Consider the following 24,012-nt stretch of genomic DNA (forward strand, 5'->3'; position numbering starts at 1 on the left):
CAAACGAAATCAGGAGAGCAAGCGGGTAAAGCAGAAGAGGTGGCCACACCAATTGTTAAGAGTAAAATGACTATACTTATTATAATAATATAACTATTTAGAAAAACTTATACTACTGTCCAATACAATAATATATCAAACATTCCTGGCAATGAGGACAGAGCTTTTGATAGGGAAAAAAAAAGTATAACTTGAGAGATACCATAATAGTAGATCAAATTTTTTTCTCGTCAGCTGGAACTTCCAAGCCCATGAGTCCAAGCAGGTTTGAGGCAGGGCCTGGAAGACCTTTCTGAGATGCGAAGGAATCAAGGAAGCTTTGCACTAGGTTCATGTCCACATCAACAGGTGTAAGATCTTCTTCATCTCTGTGCTTCCCAGAGTATGATGTGCCCTACACAGTTAAAAAAAAAAGCTCAAAGTTATCTAAGCATAGATGATTGAAGCTGAAATGCAGTGAATTGTAACGTTAACATCCTCATATTTCAGAGAGATTATTCTGTGCGGTGTCCGAATGTGTTCGGAGGCGAATCCGGACGCGCCACATTCGGGCGATGTGGCGCGTCCGGATTCGCCTCCGGACACTTTTGGACACCGCACGTAATAATTTTTCCACATTTCAAGGGTGGACATCAATTCATTAAAAACGTCCAACTAATCAAAATCAGAACAGGATTTCTCATAGTAATATATGCCTCTATGATGCAGATCTCAAAAGCAGAAGCAATATTGTTGGCAAATCTAGTAGTGCAGCGCAAGTCCCAGCCAAAAGGACAGGTTTAATGGGCCATTATAAAGATCTATATTTTAGTTGACTGGATAATGTCATTTTGATAAAAGTTCAACTGGAAACTACGACAGTTCCTGTCTTGGTGGTTGGTACTTAGTATCCCACGTAAAAAAAAAAAAGGAAACTACGGCAGTTTGACCAACTATAATCAGAATTAGTTTATGCCTTGTTGGCTGGATGCACTTCAATTTATTTTGCCTTTGTATAAATCAACTGATAATACTTGTGATACTTAATATTACTAAACATTACCAATATTATTCAAATACATGTTGATTCTCTCACACACACAGAGACACACACACACATATACACACACGCTTCAAAAGCCTTCATCAAAAAATAATACTTCAGAAGGATGGCCATGTCTTACTGGAAGCCCCCTCACACAGGCTTTATAAGTCTCCATAAAAAACAAATACTTCAAAAGGACGGCCATGTCTTACGACACTTACCGGAAGCCCACTCAACAATTTAAGAGAGGGGGATGCAAAAATAAGAGACTGTGGGTGCTTCGGATTTGGTTGTTTTCAAGCATAAGGTAAATTCATTGAGTCGACATGGAAAAGGGTCCAATAGTAGCATGGTTGTTGTAATAGTGAAAATACAAAGTCAACCTATAAGATTGACAATTGAAGATAATGATACAGTGAACTGCGGAGCATCATGTATCTCCATGTCAAGATGTAATACCCTGAATCGAGGTCCTGTAACGCAAAGATGAACGAGTTTCTTGTTTCCTAAAGTACGTGAAGAAGAAGACATAAGTGAAGAAGCTGAAGAAGATGACTCATTTCGTAGCTCGATTGACATTGATTCAATCACTTGGGGCCACAGAAGACATAGGCAAGGAAGACGAAGAAAGGCAAAGCATTTGTTCCATAGTCTAGAGTCACAGGTATACAATGAGGCCGAAGGAGGCACCAATTGGAATCGAAAGAGAGAATGCCATTTCCATTGTTTGAAGAAACTAAAGGGAGATAAAACGTCCGAAAATGAGCTTGTCAGTTTCATCGGTTTCGTCTCTTAATTTGAAATAAGACACTACCCTGAGATTTCGCCCTCATTTTGAGGGGACATTATGATTTGAGTTCTGGTTTCCTATAAGCGCAAGTCCCTATAGTTAATTACCTCTCCCGATAACGAGAGAGAGCTTTCAATTAAGACTAATAGTCAAATGAATACAGCATACCCGTAGATACGTAATATCCGGCATAATAGTAGAAGCATTGGTTGATATTTAAAAACTTTATATTTAAAATTTGAAATTTCACCATCTTGCACTTAAAGCGGATTGTGGGAGGGAATTATGATGAACCCGATCAAGATCTTATGGTCCTGTTGTCCCGGGCCATCGTGGTCCCTGGTCTACTTAGTCAGAGGAGGTAGTCAACCCAACCTGATAATCAACCATGGGTTGCTTCGTTCAAGAGTACCTTGCAGACCTTGAGTGAGTATTTGTTTAAGGGGACAAATTTGAAACCACCTTAACTAACAGAGGGCTTCGTGCCCTATTGATCATATCCTATTGATTCATATCTCAAAGATTTAATGTCATTAGAGAGCATACGGGCTCTGGCCATGACCGTAATATAATTGTGCCATTTGGTAGCAAACCACCAGTTTCATAGGGCCTTTACTTGTGGTGCCATTTAGAAGTGAAACCTATGGTGTGGTGTTATTTGATGATGAAACCACCGGTTACAGATCACATGCCACGTCCTTACAGACAAGAGATAGATTGAAAATGAATCCTAGTGATATTCTCAACTAGACATTAACTCTTTGTTAGCTAGAGTAGTTTTCAGATTTGTCCACTCTGTCAAACTGTTGCGGAGGGTAGATGGTGTTTGCTTTAACCGTTTTATGGTTGAATTTTGATTTTTAAATATTCTGAATTTTAGGATTTTGAGTTTTGAATTTTGTGGGTATTTGGGTGACATTTCGAATGTTTGGAATTAATCCATCCGGTTGAGCTTTACGTTCAACACGACTGTCATCAATGTGACTTTGAGGTCATTTAAAAATATTTGTATTTTGTGGAAGTTCCAGGGCATTTGAAAATATATGATCTCCTCCGATTGAGATAAACATTCAACACGACCATCATCGGAGAGTTCATGAGTTGTTTTCATCTTTGTTCATTGAACATTGTCGACTCTGTCTACTTACTGACAGAGGATTGAGTTCGAATCTAAATTCATTTCTTAACATGTGCAGCCTTTTCAAACGTCATATATGTATCGACAATAAGCTCGCTGAGGCTCATCTGTGTGTATGTTGTTGGATGTATTTCGCAAGAAGCGTTCACATATGGACATGATATGATTTTTGAAATACAATCGTAGTGTTGAGTGATACAAGAGAGTGAAACCCTCTGCATATGCGGGAGGGCGATTTTTGAAGTGCAATTACAGTGTTAAAGGACATATTATAGTGAAACCCTATGCATCTTGACAATACATGCGGTGATGCGGGAGATCATTTTGGAATGTAATTGTGATGTCAAATGACACATTAAGGTAAAACCCTCTGCATATATGAGAGGACAATTTTTGAAGTGTAATTATAGTATCAAATGAAATATTAGAGTGAAACCCCCTGCATATCACCAATACATGTGGGAGGTCATTTTGGAATGTAACTGCAATGTAAGATGACATGCTAAAGTGAAACCCTCTGCATATGCGAGAGGACGATTTTTGAAGTACAATTACAGTGTCAAATGATATACTAGTGTGAAACCCTCCGTATATCACCAATACATATGGGAGGTCATTTTGGAATATAATTGTGATGTCAGATAACACAATGGAGTGAAACCATCTTCATATGCAGGAGAACGATTTTTGAAGTGCAATTATAATGTAAAATGACATACTAGAGTGAAACCCTCTGCATCCTAACAATACATGCGGAAGATCATTTTGAAATGCAATAGTGATGTCGGAATGACACGCTAGAATGAAATCCTCAGCATCCTAGCGATACGTGCAGGAGTTCACTTTGAAATGTAATAGCGATGTCAGAATGACATGCTAGAATAAAATCCTCAGCATCCTAGCGATACGTGCCTAAGGTCATTTTGAGAATGTAATAACAATGTCAAGACAACATGCTAGAATGAAATCATCTGCAACCTACAATTGCATACCGGAGGTCACTTTGAAATGTAATAGCGATGTCGAAATGACACGCTAGAATGAAATCCTTGGCTTCCTTGCCTGAGGTCGTTTTGAAAATGCAATAGCAATGTCGAGACAACATGCTAGAATGAAATCCTCGACACCCTACAAATGCATATCATGACGCGTCGCGCGCACCGACAGTTAATTTCGTCACCGATTTTGCTCCTTTACGTGTGTAATTGATATATAGGTCAACATTTGTCCATGTGAGTATGTTGTTCCTAATCATATTCATGCTTCATCAGATCAGTTGAAAAACTTGCATATCTAGTTTACATTAATGTAAAGGGGCATGGGGCATGTTTCTTATTAGATTCTTCTTTACAAAGAAGGGTCATAATTTTAGGAACAGATTACTAAAGCATGATCCTTGCCCAAAATGACGACTTTCAGAATATGTAACAGATGAAGCATTATCCCTAAGCTTTGCTTCTAGAAGGAGTTGATGCCATCCTTCAATTAGCTACCCTCTTTTTTGCTCAAGCCTTCTATGCTATATAATACTCAGTAAGGAGGTAGTCATGTAACAATTATTCTTTAATAAATTTGCATATTTTCGGTGTTCTATAAACTCTAATTAATTTAATCATTGTTTGTTGATGCGTGCTATATTTTGCTATCCACATAAAAGCCATTGCTATTCTCACAGGGTGAAGGAGATAATATGTAAGTGTGCCCCGACTTTTCATTGTTTTTTTATCTAACGCATACAAAACTGTATTACATGCACTTGGAAATCAAAACAACACCAGATGGAACCTTGAAAAAACAGAATTAAATGAAATAAAACCTCAACAGATTCATGCATTTGGAAGATAAAGCGGGTTAAAAGGAGTTAAAGAGAGACGCAATGTTTATGCAGAATAAGCAAAATTGTCATAAGACGGTGGCAAGCAAATATAACAACAATATATTTGATTAAGGAGCTGAGATAAAAGCTACCTCATCCTCCATGTTGGACTGTCTTGGGGCACGAATAAAACTTTTCTCCAAAACCGTAGAGCTTAGTTCCTGATTGAGAGCATCAGAGTAAGACTGCATAAAAGTATCTTCAGTGTCATCATATGGAGTCCCTTCACCAATATCACTGTCTTCTTCTGAATCTTCTGCAAGATTATCATGCAGAAAAAAACTCGTGATAAAAAGCCGAGGCTATCAGTGATGCAGGACTAAAAGTACGAATGTAATGTTTGTAAAGATTTGCACAACTCTTGATTAGAATAGCAATGATGAAACCATTAGCATCTTGAAACAACGAATAAAACAAGAAAGGGGTCACACCCGCTTAGGCTAAATCACAGAACCAGAGAGTTGGAAAACTTTCAAAATAAATTAGTAAATCACTTTATGCCAAAATAGTAGCAATACAATCCCTAATCTAGCAATGAAAATTAATAAGCATAAAGGCACACCCAAAACCCTACGTTTACTAAGCTTAGCAGAAGCAGGGATAATCGTCCTACGTGACTACAATCAAGCACAAGAGAAAGTTAGATTTAAGAAATATATTGAAAGGGGAAAAGAGAAACTCTCGTCAAGGAGCGGTGGAGATTCTCCACTCAATGCATTCAAAATGCTCGTCGATGGCTTCCACTAACGTGTCCAAAATACGCTCTAGGTAGTCTTCGACGGTGTGGTCAACCCTCGTATTAATGTCGAAGAAAGTTGATTGAAGAATATCGGTTAAGTCGTCCTTGTCGAAGGTTAAGCCGTATTCCATTTCTGGATCCGCCATTCATAGGAGCTAGGTAACAAATCACCTCTCGTCTTGATAGTGTTCTTAAGTAATGACGAAGAGAAAGAAGTTTCTCTTGTAAGTGGAGAGAAGAAAAGACCCCAAATCTCCTCCCAAAATCTGAGAACAATTTCAGATTTTATCCCAAAACCTGAGAGAAAATTTCATATTTCTCTATTTAGAAGATAGAGAAATTGGAGGGAGAATTAAGGTTTTGAATTCAAGTGGGGGAATTAATGAGGGAGAGGGAGTTTGAGAGAGGGAGGGGTTCGGGTATAGAGGGATTTCGGGTGGGGAGAGGGGAGGCCGGCGGCACTAAGGGGATGGGGAGGGATTTCTTTCCAAATTCTTGAATTAGGATTTGAAAAGTAATAATGGGATGGAGGTTTGTAATTTTCGGCCAAGGAGAGAATTATGGGTTTTGAAATTATTTCCTAAGTGGGGAGTTGGGATTAGGAAATAATTTAAAAGGGATTTAATGAGGGAGGGCAAAGGGAGCCGGCGGCATTAAGGATGAGGGGGAGCAATTAGTGGAGGGGATTAAGGTTTCTAAAATTGGGATTTGAGATTAGGAAAGATTTATTTAAAATCCTCTTGAATTTAAAATTCAAAATAGATCTAGAATAAATACTTTCCTAAAATAGAAGAGTTAATTTAGGAAAGATTTTGAAATCAAATTCAAAATTTCGAACTTCAAAATTATCCCAATTAATCTACGACCCAATTACGAAACACAAGGGGAAAGAGAAGTGGGGGAGGGGGCTTGACCGACGGCTAGGGAATTGGAGCCGGCGGCATTGACGGTTCGGGTATGGGGGTTTGGCCGTGGGGTTGGAAGGGGAGGAAGTGGACTCGGGTGAGGTGGGAATCCGGCGGCTAGGTGAGGGTGGAAGGGAAAGGAAGGAAGAAGGAGATACAAGGATGGAACCACGAACCCGACTTATCTAGGTTGGTGGGTATTGCGCAATTCTCCCTCTCCGAGGGATCTCTCTCCGTTAGAACTCTCAAGCCCATGCAAGAACTCATGCAAGAAGAAATTTTGTAATCAATCATTCATTACCTTGAAAATAAAACATGAGGCTATAAATAGTCAAGTACATGGGACTCATGAATAATAAAAGACACAATTGCCCTCCGGGCTTACATACGACATCTCTCACTAAAAGGGTACAACTGGAAAACAAATACATGACACTGAAAATAGAAAAATACATAAATAAGAAAATAACATAAATAACATAAATAACTCAAAAGTACAAAGACTCGATCGTAGACGTAGATCAGCGGCCATGCCTCTGATAAACCTTTCACGAACTGATGTCCCCATCAATCAGAATATTTAATCTTAATAAGAACATAAAAGGTTAGAGCCACAAGAGCCAACGAAGATAACATGGCATGACTTCTAGCCATACACAAAATATGAACCGTGATGATGATCATCAACAACTCTAACTAACATCAACACACCTATGGCCTCAACTTTATGAATCCTTACTCTCCATTCATATATTTAGGTGTTGTTTTGAGATTGATTTGATGGAAATCTATTTGTATAAATACTAACCATATCGCCAGTACCCTACCCCTTTACTTCCTAATTTTTCATATTAGTTATATCTAACTGCCTTATTTGTGTATCTACTCCCACCCTTTTTATGTGCTAAAATCACCTACATCTATTTTAACTATCACATCTTGAATAGATTAACTCCCACCGTCTGTCAAACTAAATCATCTCAATCGATCACTCCTAGTTCTACAATATATATAAAATGCTCACTTTTTGACCTAGTCAAGTTAATTATAAGTGAATTCTACATCGCCCAATACTCTAATTCATATATAGAGACAGTTGATTGCAGTTTTATAATATTCAATAAATCTTTATAATTCTCTCGTCATTTAGAACTTCAATAGCATTTATTTTAATAACCTAATCTTAACACTAAATATTATATACTCAAAAAAAGGAACCACTTGAGCAGCCAACAACATTATCAAACAATTATCAAATTTACTACCACCACAATAGCATATCATATATTTAATTTTTTTTTTCTAATTTTAAACGCCTTATATTCTATAGATATCATCTATTATCTTTTACTTCTCATTTATTTCAATAAAGGAAAACGAATAAAACTACACCATTTGAAAATAGCATATAGTATATTTTATAAGCATTCATGACCAATACAAAGGGACGCTTAAGACATGTTAATCCCTGATGTAATCTTACTATGATCATAAAATCCTTGGTCAAACTACTTTTAATACTAGTAATAATCCATTGTGCATCCATAATAACTTTTAATTAGCCTTCACACACATATTTCTTACTTAAGGCGTACTACTAGTTCATATTTCTTTAAGATAAATAAAATTTATGTAACGATCATTTATTTAATCTCTAATTTTTTTATTAATTTCTGAAGCACAATGATTGTCACTAAAGTGAATCTTCTAGGAATAAAATCTGACTGATTCTCCATAATCGGAGTTTAATAAACTAATGTTCCATTACACTTTACAAAATGTCATTGTATGACTCATAATTTTAATTCCATTACAATTATCACAATCATGCATGCTTCATGTATTATTAATTACTTGTATCAAAATATTCCTTGTCCAATCATTTAGCATTTTTTAATAATTTAAGACTCCATTAGAAATATTTGCTAAACAAACAAATTAAATATATATCATACCCAATAAATTTCAATGGGTATCTTATATGGGCATGGATTTTACCATTATGTGTTTTCTTTAAAATTAATACAATTTCTTTTTTAGATTTATACAAATGATATATTATAGATTTGATTTATTATGTGGCTCTGAGAAAGTTTTTCTCCCTTAAAAAACTTTATAATTTCTCAAAATAATTTTTTTCATCTTTCAATATATATATATATATATATAATGAGCTTACAAGAGAAATCATCAAAACTTAAAGATTTTGATTTATTACTACCCCAATGCAAGGAACTATTTTAAGCTTTAGTGTTGTCTACATTTTACTATTCTTTAAGACCAAATCTTCTTTAATAACATTTCGTATCTCCTCACCAAACCTAGTGGTGAATCTAGGATTTTGGTATGATGTGAAGAGAATAATAGAAACATATTTCTCAGACTTTTTATATTTGTATGTATGTGTGTAGGTGGGGGTAGGTGGGGAATCATCCCACCTTGTTATGCATCCCTCAGTTTACCAATACCACAAGATCTTCTCATATAAAAATTATTTCTAGCTTGTCCAAAAATTGTAATAATAATCCTACAACATCATATTGTGTTTAACTAAAGAATAATCTATGTCACTCTTAAACTAATAAAAGATCACCAGCTACTCACTCTTTAAATTCAATCATCTAAGATGAGCATTCACAACTGCTATTCCGTATTATATAACCAACCTTCCTCCTCGAATCACCTTAATCTTTACAAATCAACTTTTTGAAAATAACTAATCACTCTTCTTGCTTCTTAAAGAATGTATTATTTAATGCAATATCATATAATAATGAAAAATTAAATAAAAATTCTCCCATCAATTTCTATCACCTATTAATAACCTTAATGCCCACTCAATTTTGTTCATATTTGAATGATTCCAAATCAAATTTTTAGATAATAAATTGGATATTAAATAAAATACTACTCAAATCCTGACCTTTTGCAAATACTTTATATTTCAATTCTAGGCTTTCCATAGGCACAAACCAATATTTTAATTGCCTCTTTCAATCGTGAGAGAGAACTTTTGATTAGTTTTATAGAATTTATAATGCCTTAATAACAATAGTTTGGATTAGGAAAACAAAAATATACAATTATTAGGTCAAATAGAAAAATGGGAGAATGACAACAAGCTTGACTAAGATCTAATGACATTTTTATCCTCGAATGTCATGGACCCTATTCTTTAGTTAGTAGAGGTAGTTAGTTGACTAGATTTTCCCAAATAATCACTACAACAACTATAAGTTGTACCACCCAAAGGAACATAACAGATCAAAGAAAAAGCTAGCCTAAAAAGTTAATATTAAGCCAATCTTTACTAGCAAAGGACCTCGTGCCTTGTCCAATTTGTCGTATGGGTCAAAACTCATTGACTCAACAATTGGGGAACATTTAAGCATAGATTGTAATAGTAATATGATGGTGTTATAGTAATTAAGCTGATCATCCTATTAAGAGTCCATGCAACATCCTTACTAACATAAGATTTTTTTGTGTGATCATATAGATGGATTTGATATGTATTAGGTATTTTTATCTTTAGTCAAACTTAAATTTACATACTTGGCAATTTGAAGCCAATGATGGATGGATTATAACTTTGAGCATTAAGTGACTGATGCTCGAGCTTTTCCAATGCCTTTTTGTCATAATTATTTTTAAATAGTGGATTGAATTTGAATGAAGCTCCCTTCAAATGATTATGCCAATCATCGAAAGAATAACCCAAAAGGTATCTTCCTTGAAATTTAAGAAGGCATTATAATGATGATAATCCCTTCGAATTAGCATTAGTGATGATCATATCCATTATAGGGGATAATTGCTCAAAGTGTTTTTCTTTATGATCGCGAGCTTGATTTTAGCATGGAGCCATTTTGAATATAATATTCAGATAACATAGCCTATCATCAAAGTGAAGCTCGAGTGGCTAATTTTTTATGACTAAAACCTTAATTTTGATCATAAACCTCTTTGATTATAATATTCTAACAAAAAAAACCCATCATTAGGGTAGGAACCTCAAAGTTAAAGTTGGGACCCCCTTAGATTGAAATCTTCAATCCAATCAAACTTCTTAAACTACTTATAAGTTTTATTTAATTTTCATTGTTGAGGTTTATTAGATTAAAGAAGCTTGGGAACATGTTAAGTAGGCCATTAAGTGTGCAAAGTAGGGGCCTTCTCCATACGGTTGTCTTTTATTTTGTTGGTGAGGCTATTGAAAACTCAGAAAGCATGACCATCTTTATCCCATTAAGCCCTACACTAATGATTGGTCATTCTTTCACTTTTCCAACTTGATTTGCCAACTCTTTGCAATCTCTAGAGTTCTTCTTGCTTGATCTTCAAAATTTTTTACTAATCAAATTAAATGACCCTAGAGGGTTTTACTTTTTAAGCATTTGAGATTTGTGTCAACGTTGACTACTCTATTTATAATCCTCTAATAACCTTGCTTATCATTAGGTTAGCTTTTAATTTTTTTATAATTCAATGTATTTCATGCAAGGTAAAATTTACGGCATATGTATTATCAGAAACCCCTCTAATTATTATTAGCAATAATCTTGCCCATCATAAGGGTGAGAGGCCTGCACAAACTTGTTTAGGTTTATTAGAGCTAGACTAACAGCAAAAAAGAATTTGATTTAACCATGACTGATCCAAAGAATATAGCTCAAAGGGATCAATTTGATCTTGAAACCTATCAGCACATGACTGTTTGTATAAGTTGGTGACTCTTCAAATTTATCTTTTGCTTGTAAGCTTTTGATTTTCAATGTCAATGATCTTCAATATTTGCCTCGTCATGTGAAGTTAGCCCGAGAATCTTATTTGTATTACTCGATAAACCACCATTGATAAGGATTATCTGGGTCATTAATAAATTAATCAGATTTGAGTAGAGGGGTCTCCTAGGTTTAAGCAATCTTACAACCTCTTATTTATTTTGGATAAATATCACTTATTTTTTTAGGGTAGTGTCTCCTTTGTCACTCATATATAGAGGATCGGGCTTATAAATTGTGGAGCTATGAAACCTATGGGCTCTACCTTTTGCATGTATTGTATCAAAATTTGGATGGTTATTGGGCTATGGGACTGATAGGAAACACTTGGATTTCCAAGTGTTTCTCACCAAAACCAACTAGATCCAAGATGAAAACTGCTGTCCACAACAGTAAAACAGCCAAAAACAGTAGGAAATGGGGAAAATCTGAGCGAAAAACTGAAGAAACGACTTGTATTTTACTACTAGATGCAAGGAAAATAGTAAAGATACAAGGATCCTCTATTCGAGAGGAGGATCGCACTCTCCCAATCTCTAGATCTTGATCTAGAGCCCTCACTATCCAAGAAGACAAAAGAAATTCTCACAAAAACATGACATAACCCTAATCCCCCTCTTACTCCCTACTTAATGCATTCTAATTCAAAACAAAAGCAAAAGGACCTCTCTACCCTTCCTTCTCTCTCCAAAAATACTTCAATTTTGTTTGAATTCCAAGTGGACCCCACTCCCGAGCTCCCCATCGTTTCCGCCCGTCCGCTGTCTCGCGATCGCGTGCTGTCCCGCGATTTTTTGTCGCCTGGAGAAGACCCGGACCGGCTTGGCCGGTCCAGGTTGGACCGGCCTAACAGGGACCTATTGAATCTATACTTTACAAATAGAGGACTAGGGTTTGGAAGGTTATTGGGCTATGGGCATTGTATGTTCTACCCTAGCATATAAAGGATTAATCGGGCTTTGGATCAATGTTGGTCTAATGGGTTTGTTGCCTCTATCCTTCCTATGTAACCCATGAACAATTATTGGGCTATGGGTACACTTACTTCCGCCTATATGTTGAGTAACAAGTTTAGAAAAGGACTTATAACTCCATTAATGGAAAAACTCAAGGTTGAAACTTACGACCCAATTCTATCGACAAGGAGGCCTATAGAGTTCTCTTGTTTAATTGAAAATTTTCCATTAGAGACATGAAAGCTTTCAGGAAAATTATAGTCAAATATTTCAATGAGACATACAATTGAATTGTCAATACTTAACCCGTGAAAGAAAAAAAAATCCAGTTCAATTGGAGGTGCAAAAGTTACAATTATTCTTTTTGTAAGTTAGTCAGTTAATAGAGTGTAAGCTTTACCAGCTCCACCACTCGCATGTGGGGAATCAAACCTAAGCAGACCCCATATTTTCCCATATATTTATATATAATTTTTATGTTTTTTAGAGTTTTAAGTATTCATATAATTTATGCAAGGAGGAAAATATAGGATTGTTCTCATCAACACAATCTTGAAGGCACCTGGAAAACTAAACATTACTCCTTTATCTGCTTGAAATTTTTGAAAAATAAATTATAAGAGAAAAAAATCCAAAAAATAAAAGTATATACTATTCCGCATTGTCTTTTCAAATCTCCCTTTTTAACTTTGTTAAAGTACGTGATTTTTTTTTCCCAATTATTTAGTCCACTAAAATCTACTCATTCAATTCAAAGTCTACAAAATCCATATAATAGGTTTAATATTAGTTTTAGACTAAGTCAATTCTTATTCATATTTTATTATAATCAAAAGCATGCATAAGGAACACTCGGTGCATAGGCTTTCCCCAAATGAAGGGTTTAGAAAAGGACTAATGCATGTAGCCTTATTCCGGCAAAATAGAGATGTTATGTTTGTGATTCAAATTTGTAACTTTAACCTCAACAGGGGAAAATAAAATAATAATAAGATAAGAAAATGGCATTTTCCATCACTAAATTCCCAACATGTTATTACATAAAAAAACTCTGCTATTCAGGTTCTATGAATATTGGTACCTAGCGCAAAAATACGTTTAACAGAACACATAATCTATAACAAGTCCAAAAAAAAGCCTATAAAACCAGATCACTTGAACATGATGAATAGTTATGGCCATGCCAGAGACTCATCAAGGCAGGTGAATCTACCAAAGAAGAAGATAAGTGATTTCTTAAGTTTTTCAGAGCCTTCTTAAAAGTACTCTTATAAAATAATACTTCAGTAATTTTATCATCACTAGCTATACACAATTACAGAACATTACCCAACATGACTACCAATGGCTACTTTAATGAAAAATTGAGTCAATTTGAATTCTATTTAGGTTTTGCTCGGTTTGTTGAAAAAGGAATGCGGCGTAAATGGAATGCAATATATTTGAAACATTTTAAAAATGTTTGGATGAGTGCAAAATAAATGCATAAAACATCTTTTTCCTGGATTGGTTTGAAGTAAAATGAAATGTAGTGTAAAGCTCAATGATAGTGGCGGCTTGTGGCCGGCAACAATGGCAAGCAATGACAATCAATGGCAATGGTGGTGAGGTCGACGGAGGCAGGCCGGCCGGAGGTTGGACTCGGTCGACGGGATGAGGAGATTTGGAGGCAGGGAAGGAGTTCACAATCTTCAACGGCTTGGAGAAGGCGGAGGGTGACTGCTTGTTGAAGTTCGAATGGGGGGAGGCAGGCGTCGGAGGCAAAGAAGAAGACTGGTGTTGTCCGGCGGAGTTCGATCGGCTATGGCAGAGCGACGAATTGAAATCCCAAAGTAAGTTTTCTGAAACTTTCTTTCCTCTCTGTCAGTATGCGTTTTTGTGAGCGTTCGAGCCGAATGAGAGGAGTTTCCTATTTTGAGTCGTGAGGAGCGTCGGTTGTGCGATCGTGGGAGGTTTCGTGGCTGAGGTGGAATGAGTGGTTGAGTATCGTGGGTAGTTTGGGGGCTTCAGTCGGTTAGGCACTTAGGGCCGGTTTGGTCCGAACGGAGGTATTGGGTGAGTTGGCTATGAAATTTGGTTCTTATGCTACAGTTACAGTCAACATTTCAAATACAGCAAAATTAAACTAGGGTGTAAATTCCAAATACTTCATAATTTTACTCGGCATTTTTTTTTTAGTCCAAACTAAACACCATAATTTTTCAAAACTCCTAAATTTAGAATACTTTACACCTATTTCACTTCAAACCAATCATCCCCTTAATTTTCCTTCTATGTTTTTGAAATAGACATTTTAAGTAAAGAAAGTTTAAGTTTAGCTTTTTTAAATAGAATAACTTATTTCTTGAAAGTTTAATAGCATGTTTTGAAAAAAAAAAAAACCAAACCTATTTGGATTAAGTAGAATAATTAAGTATTAGTTTGTTTCAATTAAGATCAATAAGGCTTAATTTGTGCTTAATTGTAGGGGATAATTTATATATTAATTAAACTCTAATGTGGCTAATATAAAATGTAATAAAATATTAGCAACCTGAGAAGTTATTAATTAATATGAGGGTAGGGATTAAATAGGATTTGAATAAGATAATTACAGATCAAATTGTCTAATTAAGAATGGATTATTTATAATTTCAATTTTGGTTTTGAAATGATTCTCTATTTCCATTTTGTAAACAATGAATAAGCAAGATCATCCAAATAAAAAAACAAAAATCAAACAAATAAAAAAAGAAAAAAAAAACAAAAATTGCCCATGTAAAATGATCTAATACCAAGTAGAAACTAAGTATATAAGCACAATGCAGGCATACCAAAATCCATATCTGAAGATGAGTTAAGTTCTTCTAAATCAGCATCAATTGAATTTCCTTCTTGCGGTGCAGGCCCAAGAACTGATTCCATTTCTTTCAGAAACAATTCAGCATCAAGCTTTACATCCTTTGACCTTTTGTAATTAAAGAAAGAAACAAGTTATCATTCCAGCAGTTACAATGAACTAACAGGCATGCACAAAAAAATCAAAATAAAGAGTTCTAGACGAGCATAGAAAATTATAGGTGCCACATTTGCACACAGAAGACTACTAGAGGAAAAAACCTATAAACCATTCATACAAAAAATTCAATGGAGTATAAATACTTTAATTAAAGAGGAGTGTTAAACAAGACCAGTTATCTAGACTGATATGATTACATGCACGTATTCATAATTTAGTTAAGCATAACTATAGCTTACTTTTCCATCCTTCAATAATTCTCATTTTCGTTACTCTCATATTAAGATATTTGCTATGTTTGCTCACTCAAGTCAATATATTTTAAATGCCATTTGACCATCTCTTAAAAACCAAATCATAACAGCAAGTTGAACTGGAAACAGGTTTGCAGGCCAGTCCAGTAAATTTTCAAAACCGGCTTCGCAACAAAACCGGCATGAACTACGTTGAACCAGCGATTCGACCAGTAAACCGATGCCAGTTTTTAAAAACCAAATAGTTTTTTTATTAAATTATTTATATAATTGAATAAATTAATTTCATAAATTTAATATAAAATATTTAACTTAATGAATTAATTTAAATTTAATCTATTTTAATTTTAAAATAAGCATTATATTTTTATGATAACTATTTTTCGAATAAGCACCAAACAAACTTTATCAAATGGCCCCACCATGCCATGTGACTTCTTCTGCTCATGTGAATCCAAAAAATTATATAAACAATGCCAATACATAGCACCCAAGTGATGTCGACGTGTCATACAAAAGAACCAAAATAAAGCTTTCATGTTCAAAATACATACACTACATATTTTTAATTAATTATACTTAATTTTTTATCTATTTAATTCTTTATGTATTTAATTATATAATACAATAATTAATTTTAATCTTTTTTTAATTATAAATGATATAATATGTATTTTTAATTTTAATTTTACAATACAATTTTTATATATAATTTACAGATATAAATCATATCTAATATATATCTATAAATTTAAAAATTTTATATTAAAAATTTATTTATATGTGAACTAATTTTAAGTTAAAATGTGAATTAAATTTAAATATTAAATATGTTTAAATTTAAAATTTATAAAATATATTATTTGTGTGTAAATTTTTAGTTATAAATTTACATTATTCAATAATTATTGTCATTTAGATGTTATTTAAATAATTTTAATATTTATTATGTCATCCAATTAAACCCCGAATCAATCTCGATCGAACCATTAAATCTTGAACATCTCCTAGTCCAGTTCAATTTTAACAATCTTGCTCTAGATAGTATATCATAAATATATATGATGTTGGCCCAAACCCTCTAAGTATATCGAGTTTTTTGATGTGGGCAAAGCTGACTGTTTGGTGTTCTATGCTTTTTTTTCGGATTTCTTGATGGCTGGTTGGAATTCTTGTTGTTTTCCATACAGGTTTCGGTTTTCCAAACCAAAATAAACTGTTTTTTTTTCTGCCCATCATTGTTTTAAATTGCAATCTTAAATATTTTTTTGATGCACCAATTTGGTATCAGCTTTAGGTTAAAAAAATAGTTTTCCAAGCATTTGAAAAATCAAAACTTGTATGAAAACAACAAGAATTCCAACCAGCCATCAAGAAATCCGAAAAAAAAAGCATAGAACACCAAACATCCAACTTTGACCACATCAGTTTCATAGAAATATCATGCCACATAAACTCATGCGTCAAAAATGCATTTGCAAAGCATTACTTTTACCCTAATGTTTCTTATATTTGTTTAATTCGGTTATATACTCTGCCACGCAGGTCTCCCCCAATAAAAAGTACCGATTATAAATCATCTGGTTTTCATCCATATAAATATTACATGTATAGTGATGAAAGCGGCAGATAATCATGCATTTTACAAGAAGCACTAGGTGCATGGCCTTTTTTTTAATTCTTTGATACCCCAAAATGTGCTTCCTATCATATCAAGTATCTTGCTTTATCCTGTTTCTTATAAACTCAAGCATTACAATCTTTTCATTAAATTAATGCAATATTTTTTATTTAATTTTCTCAATTCTTACTTTTCTGAGGAAATCTGTTTTCACTTTTCTTATGTTTACCAAATAGATTCAACATATTAAATTTGTCCTAGAAAGCTTTATAGCAAGCCTATAATGAGGAATATAAATAATTTCATTTGCTCATATAGATGATATCGATGTCCTTTGAAAGATGCCCCTCAACTTAAAAAGTTCAAAATACATGTCCATTGAATTAAATTGCCACAAGAATGATTATATTAGAACAATGGCATCTATTGAAGATAAGATAATTGAAAATAGACATATGTTATTTAAATATATACAGTGAATGATAGAAAATACACTCATTCAACGAGTATATAAAATTAGAGAAGGATTAGCAAAAAGAACCGATAGACATAAGGTAATATGGATAACAATTATTCATGATAATTTGTGAATAGCAAGCCTAACAACGGGAAACACTATGCAAAAATTAATAAAAATGAGAAATCATAAAATTAAACCCCAATAGTTGGGATTAGGGCAAATGATGATGATGATAACAATAACTTATGTTGCCTCAAGATTTTTAAATCATTCACACAGATTATGTTCTTCACCTTACAAAAAAACATCCAAAAAGCATGCAAAATAACATGTATTTACAAGTAATTCCTTGGAAAATGGAGCTTGAAATGACGGTAAGGTTACTCCATTATAACGTAAAAGTCAGGAGTTCGAATTATATAAAAGAGCTTCACCAAAATGCAATGGTAATGGTGCATATGTCACCCTCTTCAAGTCCTGTTAACTAAAGGATCATGGACTAGAATCAATTTTTATTAATTTTTTAAAATTTTACTCAATGAAGAATAATACGGGTCTTCGGACTTTAGAAATAAGTGATAAGAATTAGAGAGACTTGATTGAGCATTGCATTACAATATTTACTTAGTATTTATACAATCTTAGAAGAGCTTCTAATATAAAAAATGCAAAATGAAGGAATAATAATTACAATAATCTACACATTGATAAATGAAAGTGATGTGAACATCAAACGGTGGATGATATTCAAAGGAAGGGTTGAAGAATGACGACCGAGATCACTCCGTTTTATTTTAGTTTATTAATTGTATTTTGATTTAATTTTGCAATTTTCTCTTTTTACCCTTTTTATTTAAGAGACTTGTCTTATGTAAGCACAAGGGACAAATTTATCTCTTAACTTCTTTTGAGGCCTATATATAGAGGCCATTTCTCTTGTATGAGGTATGATGGAATTATAATAAAAATTTGTGTTCTGCACTTGTATTCTTTTGAGAGGACGTTAATGAGAATCCTATGGGAAGGGATCAGAGTTTTCACCAGCCGCAGGATGGGTCCGAGCTCGTGACTTAAAGTCCCTTGGAGAAGGGCAACATATCACCCGTCAGTCTTCGGAAGAGTCCAAGGCTCGCGGTTTTATCTTTTATCTTTTGTTTCTTTGTTTTTATTCCTTGTTGTTCCTAGTCACCATCTTCATCCTCTCCCTACTTCCACCAAACTGGCCTTAGCTCCACCACCACTCACGGCCAAGCCACTATACAGCCGGCCCCTTCTTCGGTTTCCCTCCCAACCCCTTGCCATTAAACTTTTCCCAAATTAGCTTTCATAATTTAGGTAATACAATTAAGAGCAAATTCAAATCTATTTGAACTTGAAATTACTACCTAAATTAGATATCCTAATTTTGGAAACTTTCCAAATCATAGCCTTTGAATTTAAAAATTAACTTGGGATGAAATATTTCTTTCCAAAGTTAATTTATTAATTTAAGAAAGCTTTGATTGCCTCTTTAAACCACACCTCCTTTCCCTATTGCCGCCGGCCTCATTGGATCCCATTGGGATTTGTTTCCAAATCCAAGTGGCTCTTTTTGGAAGGAATTCAAAGCCCCTCTTCCTCTCCCTAGCCTCCTTTCCCCTCTTGAGTTCCATTACCTATTCTAGATTGACATAATTAGGATAGATTTTGAATTCAAATCCACCTAATTTGAAATTTAAAATCTTACCTAAATTATTAAATCTATTTATGGAAACTTTCCTAATTGACCCCCTAATCAAATTTAAATTAAATTTGATTGAAGCCTTTTTGTCTTATGAGGAGTTCTCTTATTAGGAAGGTGTTTAATTCCTCCCCAATTAACTCCAAACCCTTATTATAACCGTCGGCCCCCTTCCTACCCCCCCCCCCCCTTGTTCTTGATTGAAACCTACTTTCCTTTTCCGTACACCCTTATTTTGGAAGCTTTGATATTACTTATTCAATTCAATTTTGAATAAATTCCTAAAATAGATTGATCTATTTTAGGAAAGTCTTTAAATCAAATCTCAATTAATGACCTCCACTTATGGCCGGCCCCTCCCCTTTCCATAGTTCCTCTCCAATTAATTCCCCTCCATTAATTAATTCTCTAATTGGATATCCCATTATGGGGATTGATTAATTCAAATTCCAAATTTCCCCACCCCCTCACCCGTTCTACATCAGAAAGTAAGCCACAAATTAATGGTAATAGAAGAGAGAGGAAGAGAACGAAAATATGGGTAAATGTGAATCCTAATTGGTGGAAATTATGTAGGTGCAGGCCGCAGGACTCCCTCAGGCAAAAAATTAATGAGGTGGTAGTTGATGAGGAAGAAAAAAGGGTGGAAGCAATAGTCCCAACTGGTGGAAATTATGCAGAGGTTCCACAATGACAATAATCCTTAAGGTTAATAATCTACTTTCCCTGCAAGAGGTTTCCGTTGCCATAGTTGATCATCAAAAAGTCAAATCATGGAAGATAAGAAGGTAAAACATAAATGGGCTAATGATAACCCATAAGAGAACACCAAAACAAAAGAGTTAAAATAGCTACAGTAAGAAAATAAGGCTCACAAGACTATGAGAATGGAAAAAAATGCACATCAATGAATAAAACAATAAGGTACAATATCAAGCATTCTACATTTGAAACCATAATATCACATATTCAGCATAATGATCAACGTACCAGTCATGAGGAACCTCAGCTCCCTCAAAGCTTGAAACTTTTCTAACAAAAGCTTGCATAGATTCTGCAACATCCTTAAGATTAAAATCATTTGTCTGAGAACTACAGCCTGTAACCTGTTGCCCTGGTGTCTTATTTTTACTGTGTTTCAACTCATAATCTTCCATCTCAATTTGCCTCTCCAACAAGGCTGAATTTAACTCATCTTCTCCATTATACAACCAGGAATCATCATCTGAGGGAAGAAGATGCATGTCATTGAAATCATGTATGGAACATACTGAGGACAGTATTTCATCAATCCTTTTCACAGGAGCAGTCATTATATCCCTGCAACAAAGCCATTTTGAGAAAACAGCCTAAATTATTTATGTTCATAATAAATGAGATCACAAAAGCTAGAGATGCAAAACACTGAAATAAAAAAAAATTAGATTTACAAAACGTATTTATAGAAAAAAATTGCATAAGATGAGCAATTGCCATTGAAAGTAAAACTAGATGATAAATTCCATCACAATTTAATTTCATCTTCATGTCAAAGGATTTATTTCATCAATGTTTTATGACGTTTTTTCTCTAAAAAAACTTGAACTGTAACATTAAACTGTTATCCTAAAAATCATTGATAATCAAATCTAGCTGCCCTTAAGAATTTCTGAATTTGTAACCATTTGTTCTTGCTAAAAGCTGAATTCACTGTCAATCTCAGTTCAAGTAAACCTTTCTAACTGCCTATAACAATGCTCATTCCTCTACATTCTCATCCTACAGGAAATAATAACATAAGTTATCTGCAACTTTTTTTTCCTGGATGCGAGTTAATTTATTTCTGCTAGGTTCACCTGAATGCAAATTAGTACTTTAAGAACTTCTAAAACTAGCTCCCTGGTTAATGCTTCTATAACATCTACATAAAGGATACAAATGAGAAACGGTTATAACCCATACTCTATATTCTTCCGCTTAGCTATATACATCCCTCAACTAACAAGATTGTATAAATTCTGATGATCTTGATACCTTGTTCGAGAAAATAAAGCACTGCTTCTGTAGTACTCTAATGCGCTATCCATGTTTCGCTGGTACTCCTTGGATCCCGGTAGCATCCCATCAAAATATCCGCTCCTCTCCAAACTCTCCCTATAGGCTTCCCAAGTACTCCCCTTGCCTTCCTTCCCGTCTCTTTTCCTCTCCTGATACATCATCTCAAATCCGCAAGCAATCTTCATCCCAACCTCCGCCTCCTTATAAGCAGTTTGCCCCTCCTCCCTCCCTGGCATTGGGTAGCACTTCGGCGCCTGGAACCTCTGCTGAACTAGCTGCGCAAACATGGCCCTCGACATCTCCACCGACACCCTAACCATCTCGATCTCTTGCTCCGCCTTTTCGGTCCTCAAGAATTTCTCCATTCTTGCAGCATATTTCATTGAATCCACGTCCCGGTCATAAAATCCCTCCACCGCCAGAGAAATCAGGCAAGGCTCGTGCTTTAGAACCTGCGCCACTTGAAGCGGAACAATAACGACAACTCTGTGCATATTTGTCCTTGCTTTCTCTGGGTAACCCGATATCCTCTTCTTCAGAACGGATTGGACCGAACTCGAGGCTTTGGTGTCGATATCGGGGTTCCTCAAGGCTTCAAGGGAAAAGGCGAGGGAAGGGGTGGATAAGAAGATAGACTTGGGGACGATGTGAAGGTCGCCAGCGCGAATGAAAACGCGGTTAGGACTGGAGTCGGGATTGAGCCAACGAGGAAGGGAGAAGGCAGCCTCGATGAGAAGGAACTCGCCGTCGGAGTCCCAAACACGGATGGAGAGGGAAGGAAATGAGCGGGAGATCTCGAAGAGGAGGAAAACGATGAACCACTCGTCCTCTAGGTTGTCGCCGAAGCGAGTCTTGCCGTGAAGGTGAGGCATGGGAGGGGAGCCGCATAAGCGGCAGGCGGACGAGGAGGCGGCGGTGGATAGGAGGAACGGCTCATGTTGCCAGATGTAGTTAGACAGAAGTGGGGTAAGGAGGGATTGGAAGCGAAGGAGCAGAGAATGGAGGGTGGCCGCGGCGGTTGGAAGCGGGGCGGAAGATGAAATTTCATCGGGATAGATGGAGTAGAAGACAGTGTCTTCGGGTAATTTAGGGTTCCGGCGAGGTAGGTCTTCATCGGCAGCGCTCATTGCCGCCGTCAGCGTAAGAACTCTCTCAAAGCTTCTATGGGATTTCTGGAGAGAAGAAATTCCGTGCGCTGTAAAAATAAAGCGAAATTTTTTCTACATTTATCTCGCATTTTATTTTTCAGCTCCATTTTTCAATAAATATTTTAATTTTTTGTTCGCCATTTTGATTGGCTGTCAATTTAGGATCACGGATGAGGTTCTAGTCGAAATCAAAATTGATCCGGCACTATTCGGATCAACTCAAATCCGATCTATTTTTTTAAATGGATCGATTTTTTGGACCCGAACCTCACCCACTTCGAGTATGGGCAACCCGACACGACCCGAATGATTCGGGACCGACAAAAAATTGCTAGTTCTCGAGTAAAAAATAAGTAATCTCCTATAAATGGATAAATCTCTAGTTTCCAGGTCAAAAAAGGTTTTCGTGTCAATTTCGGATTACTGGGTAAACCCGAACAGGTTTTTGAAACAGGTCGGTTTGTTGAACCCGACTTGTTTCGGGTCCAATTTGACCCAAACATGAAATTTTTTGGTTGGGGTCGAGTTGGATTTTCGGGTCATGTCAAATATTGGGCAAATTATTGCATCCGGTCACCTGACATCCGGACAACCAATCCGGATGCGCCACATCACTCAAATACATCGGGACCCAGTGTATTTTGCTGATGTGGCGTGTCTGGATTGGTGTCCGGACGTATCCGGACACCGGACGCAATAATTTGCCCAAATATTGATACCCCCTGGGCCTTTGAAAATAGGTTGAGGAGAGGGTGTGATTAAGGCTTCATTTGGGCCGGGATGGTTTTCTTACTGCTTTCTAAAACAAATTTTTAGTATCAAAACTAAGATTTTTGTACTAAAAAACAGTTTTAAGAAGCATTACGAGAGCCGTCCCCAACGAAGCCTAAATCCATAAAGTAGATTCTAAAATTTTAAATGCACGTTAACATGTTTAATGAATAGGTTACATTTGAGTAAAAATTTTCAATTCATTTATTAAATGGGTTTGATCATAAAATAATTCGCTTAATAATTTTACCTTAAAATTTTCACTTGTAGTTCTAATCTTCTTATTTTATTCAGATATCATAAACTTTATAATTAATAAGTAATATTTTTTTTTTAGAAAAATGAGTCAAGGACTCTGATTCTGATCATTTGAGTTGCTAGCAGGTGCATTTTGATTTGATTTTTTTTTTTTTTACTTCTTTATTAAACCGAATACGTTCGAGTTGGCTGGATTCAGATATTTTATTGAAAACGGATAATTTTATCATTTAGGGTTCGTTTGGGACGGTTTTTTTATTGCTTTCTAAAACGGAGCTTTAGTACAATTTTTTTTTTATTTTTGTATTAAAACTCCGTTTTAGAAAGCAGTAAAAAAACCATCCCAAACGAAGCCTTAATATCAATTATTGATAGTCTATCATAAATATGTATAATTAGTGATCTAAGAATAAGATTAGATATTTAAATATAAAACTAACTATATTTAGTTTCAATCAATTTTAAATTTAATCATATTCTAATTTAAAGTATATATATATATATATATATATTAGACTTATCCTTATTTTTAA

At 35.1% G+C, this 24,012-nt stretch overlaps 1 protein-coding gene across 1 annotated transcript; it reads right to left on the minus strand.

Annotated features, from left to right (window-relative positions):
* Positions 1–52: 52 nt before the first annotated feature.
* LOC110095399 (protein ecdysoneless homolog) lies at positions 53–22,509 on the minus strand. The gene is made up of 5 exons (XM_020820931.2): positions 21,279–22,509; positions 20,256–20,585; positions 15,026–15,159; positions 4,921–5,084; positions 53–394 (listed from the first exon to the last, which is right to left on the minus strand). The coding sequence occupies exons 1-5, from the start codon at positions 22,427–22,429 to the stop codon at positions 215–217; spliced, it is 1,959 nt and encodes a 652-aa protein (XP_020676590.1). The 5' UTR covers positions 22,430–22,509; the 3' UTR covers positions 53–214.
* Between the last annotated feature and the right edge of the window lie 1,503 nt (positions 22,510–24,012).

This window comes from Dendrobium catenatum, unplaced genomic scaffold, assembly GCF_001605985.2.
Source record: "Dendrobium catenatum unplaced genomic scaffold, ASM160598v2 fragScaff_scaffold_1199, whole genome shotgun sequence".
NCBI lineage: Eukaryota > Viridiplantae > Streptophyta > Magnoliopsida > Asparagales > Orchidaceae > Dendrobium > Dendrobium catenatum.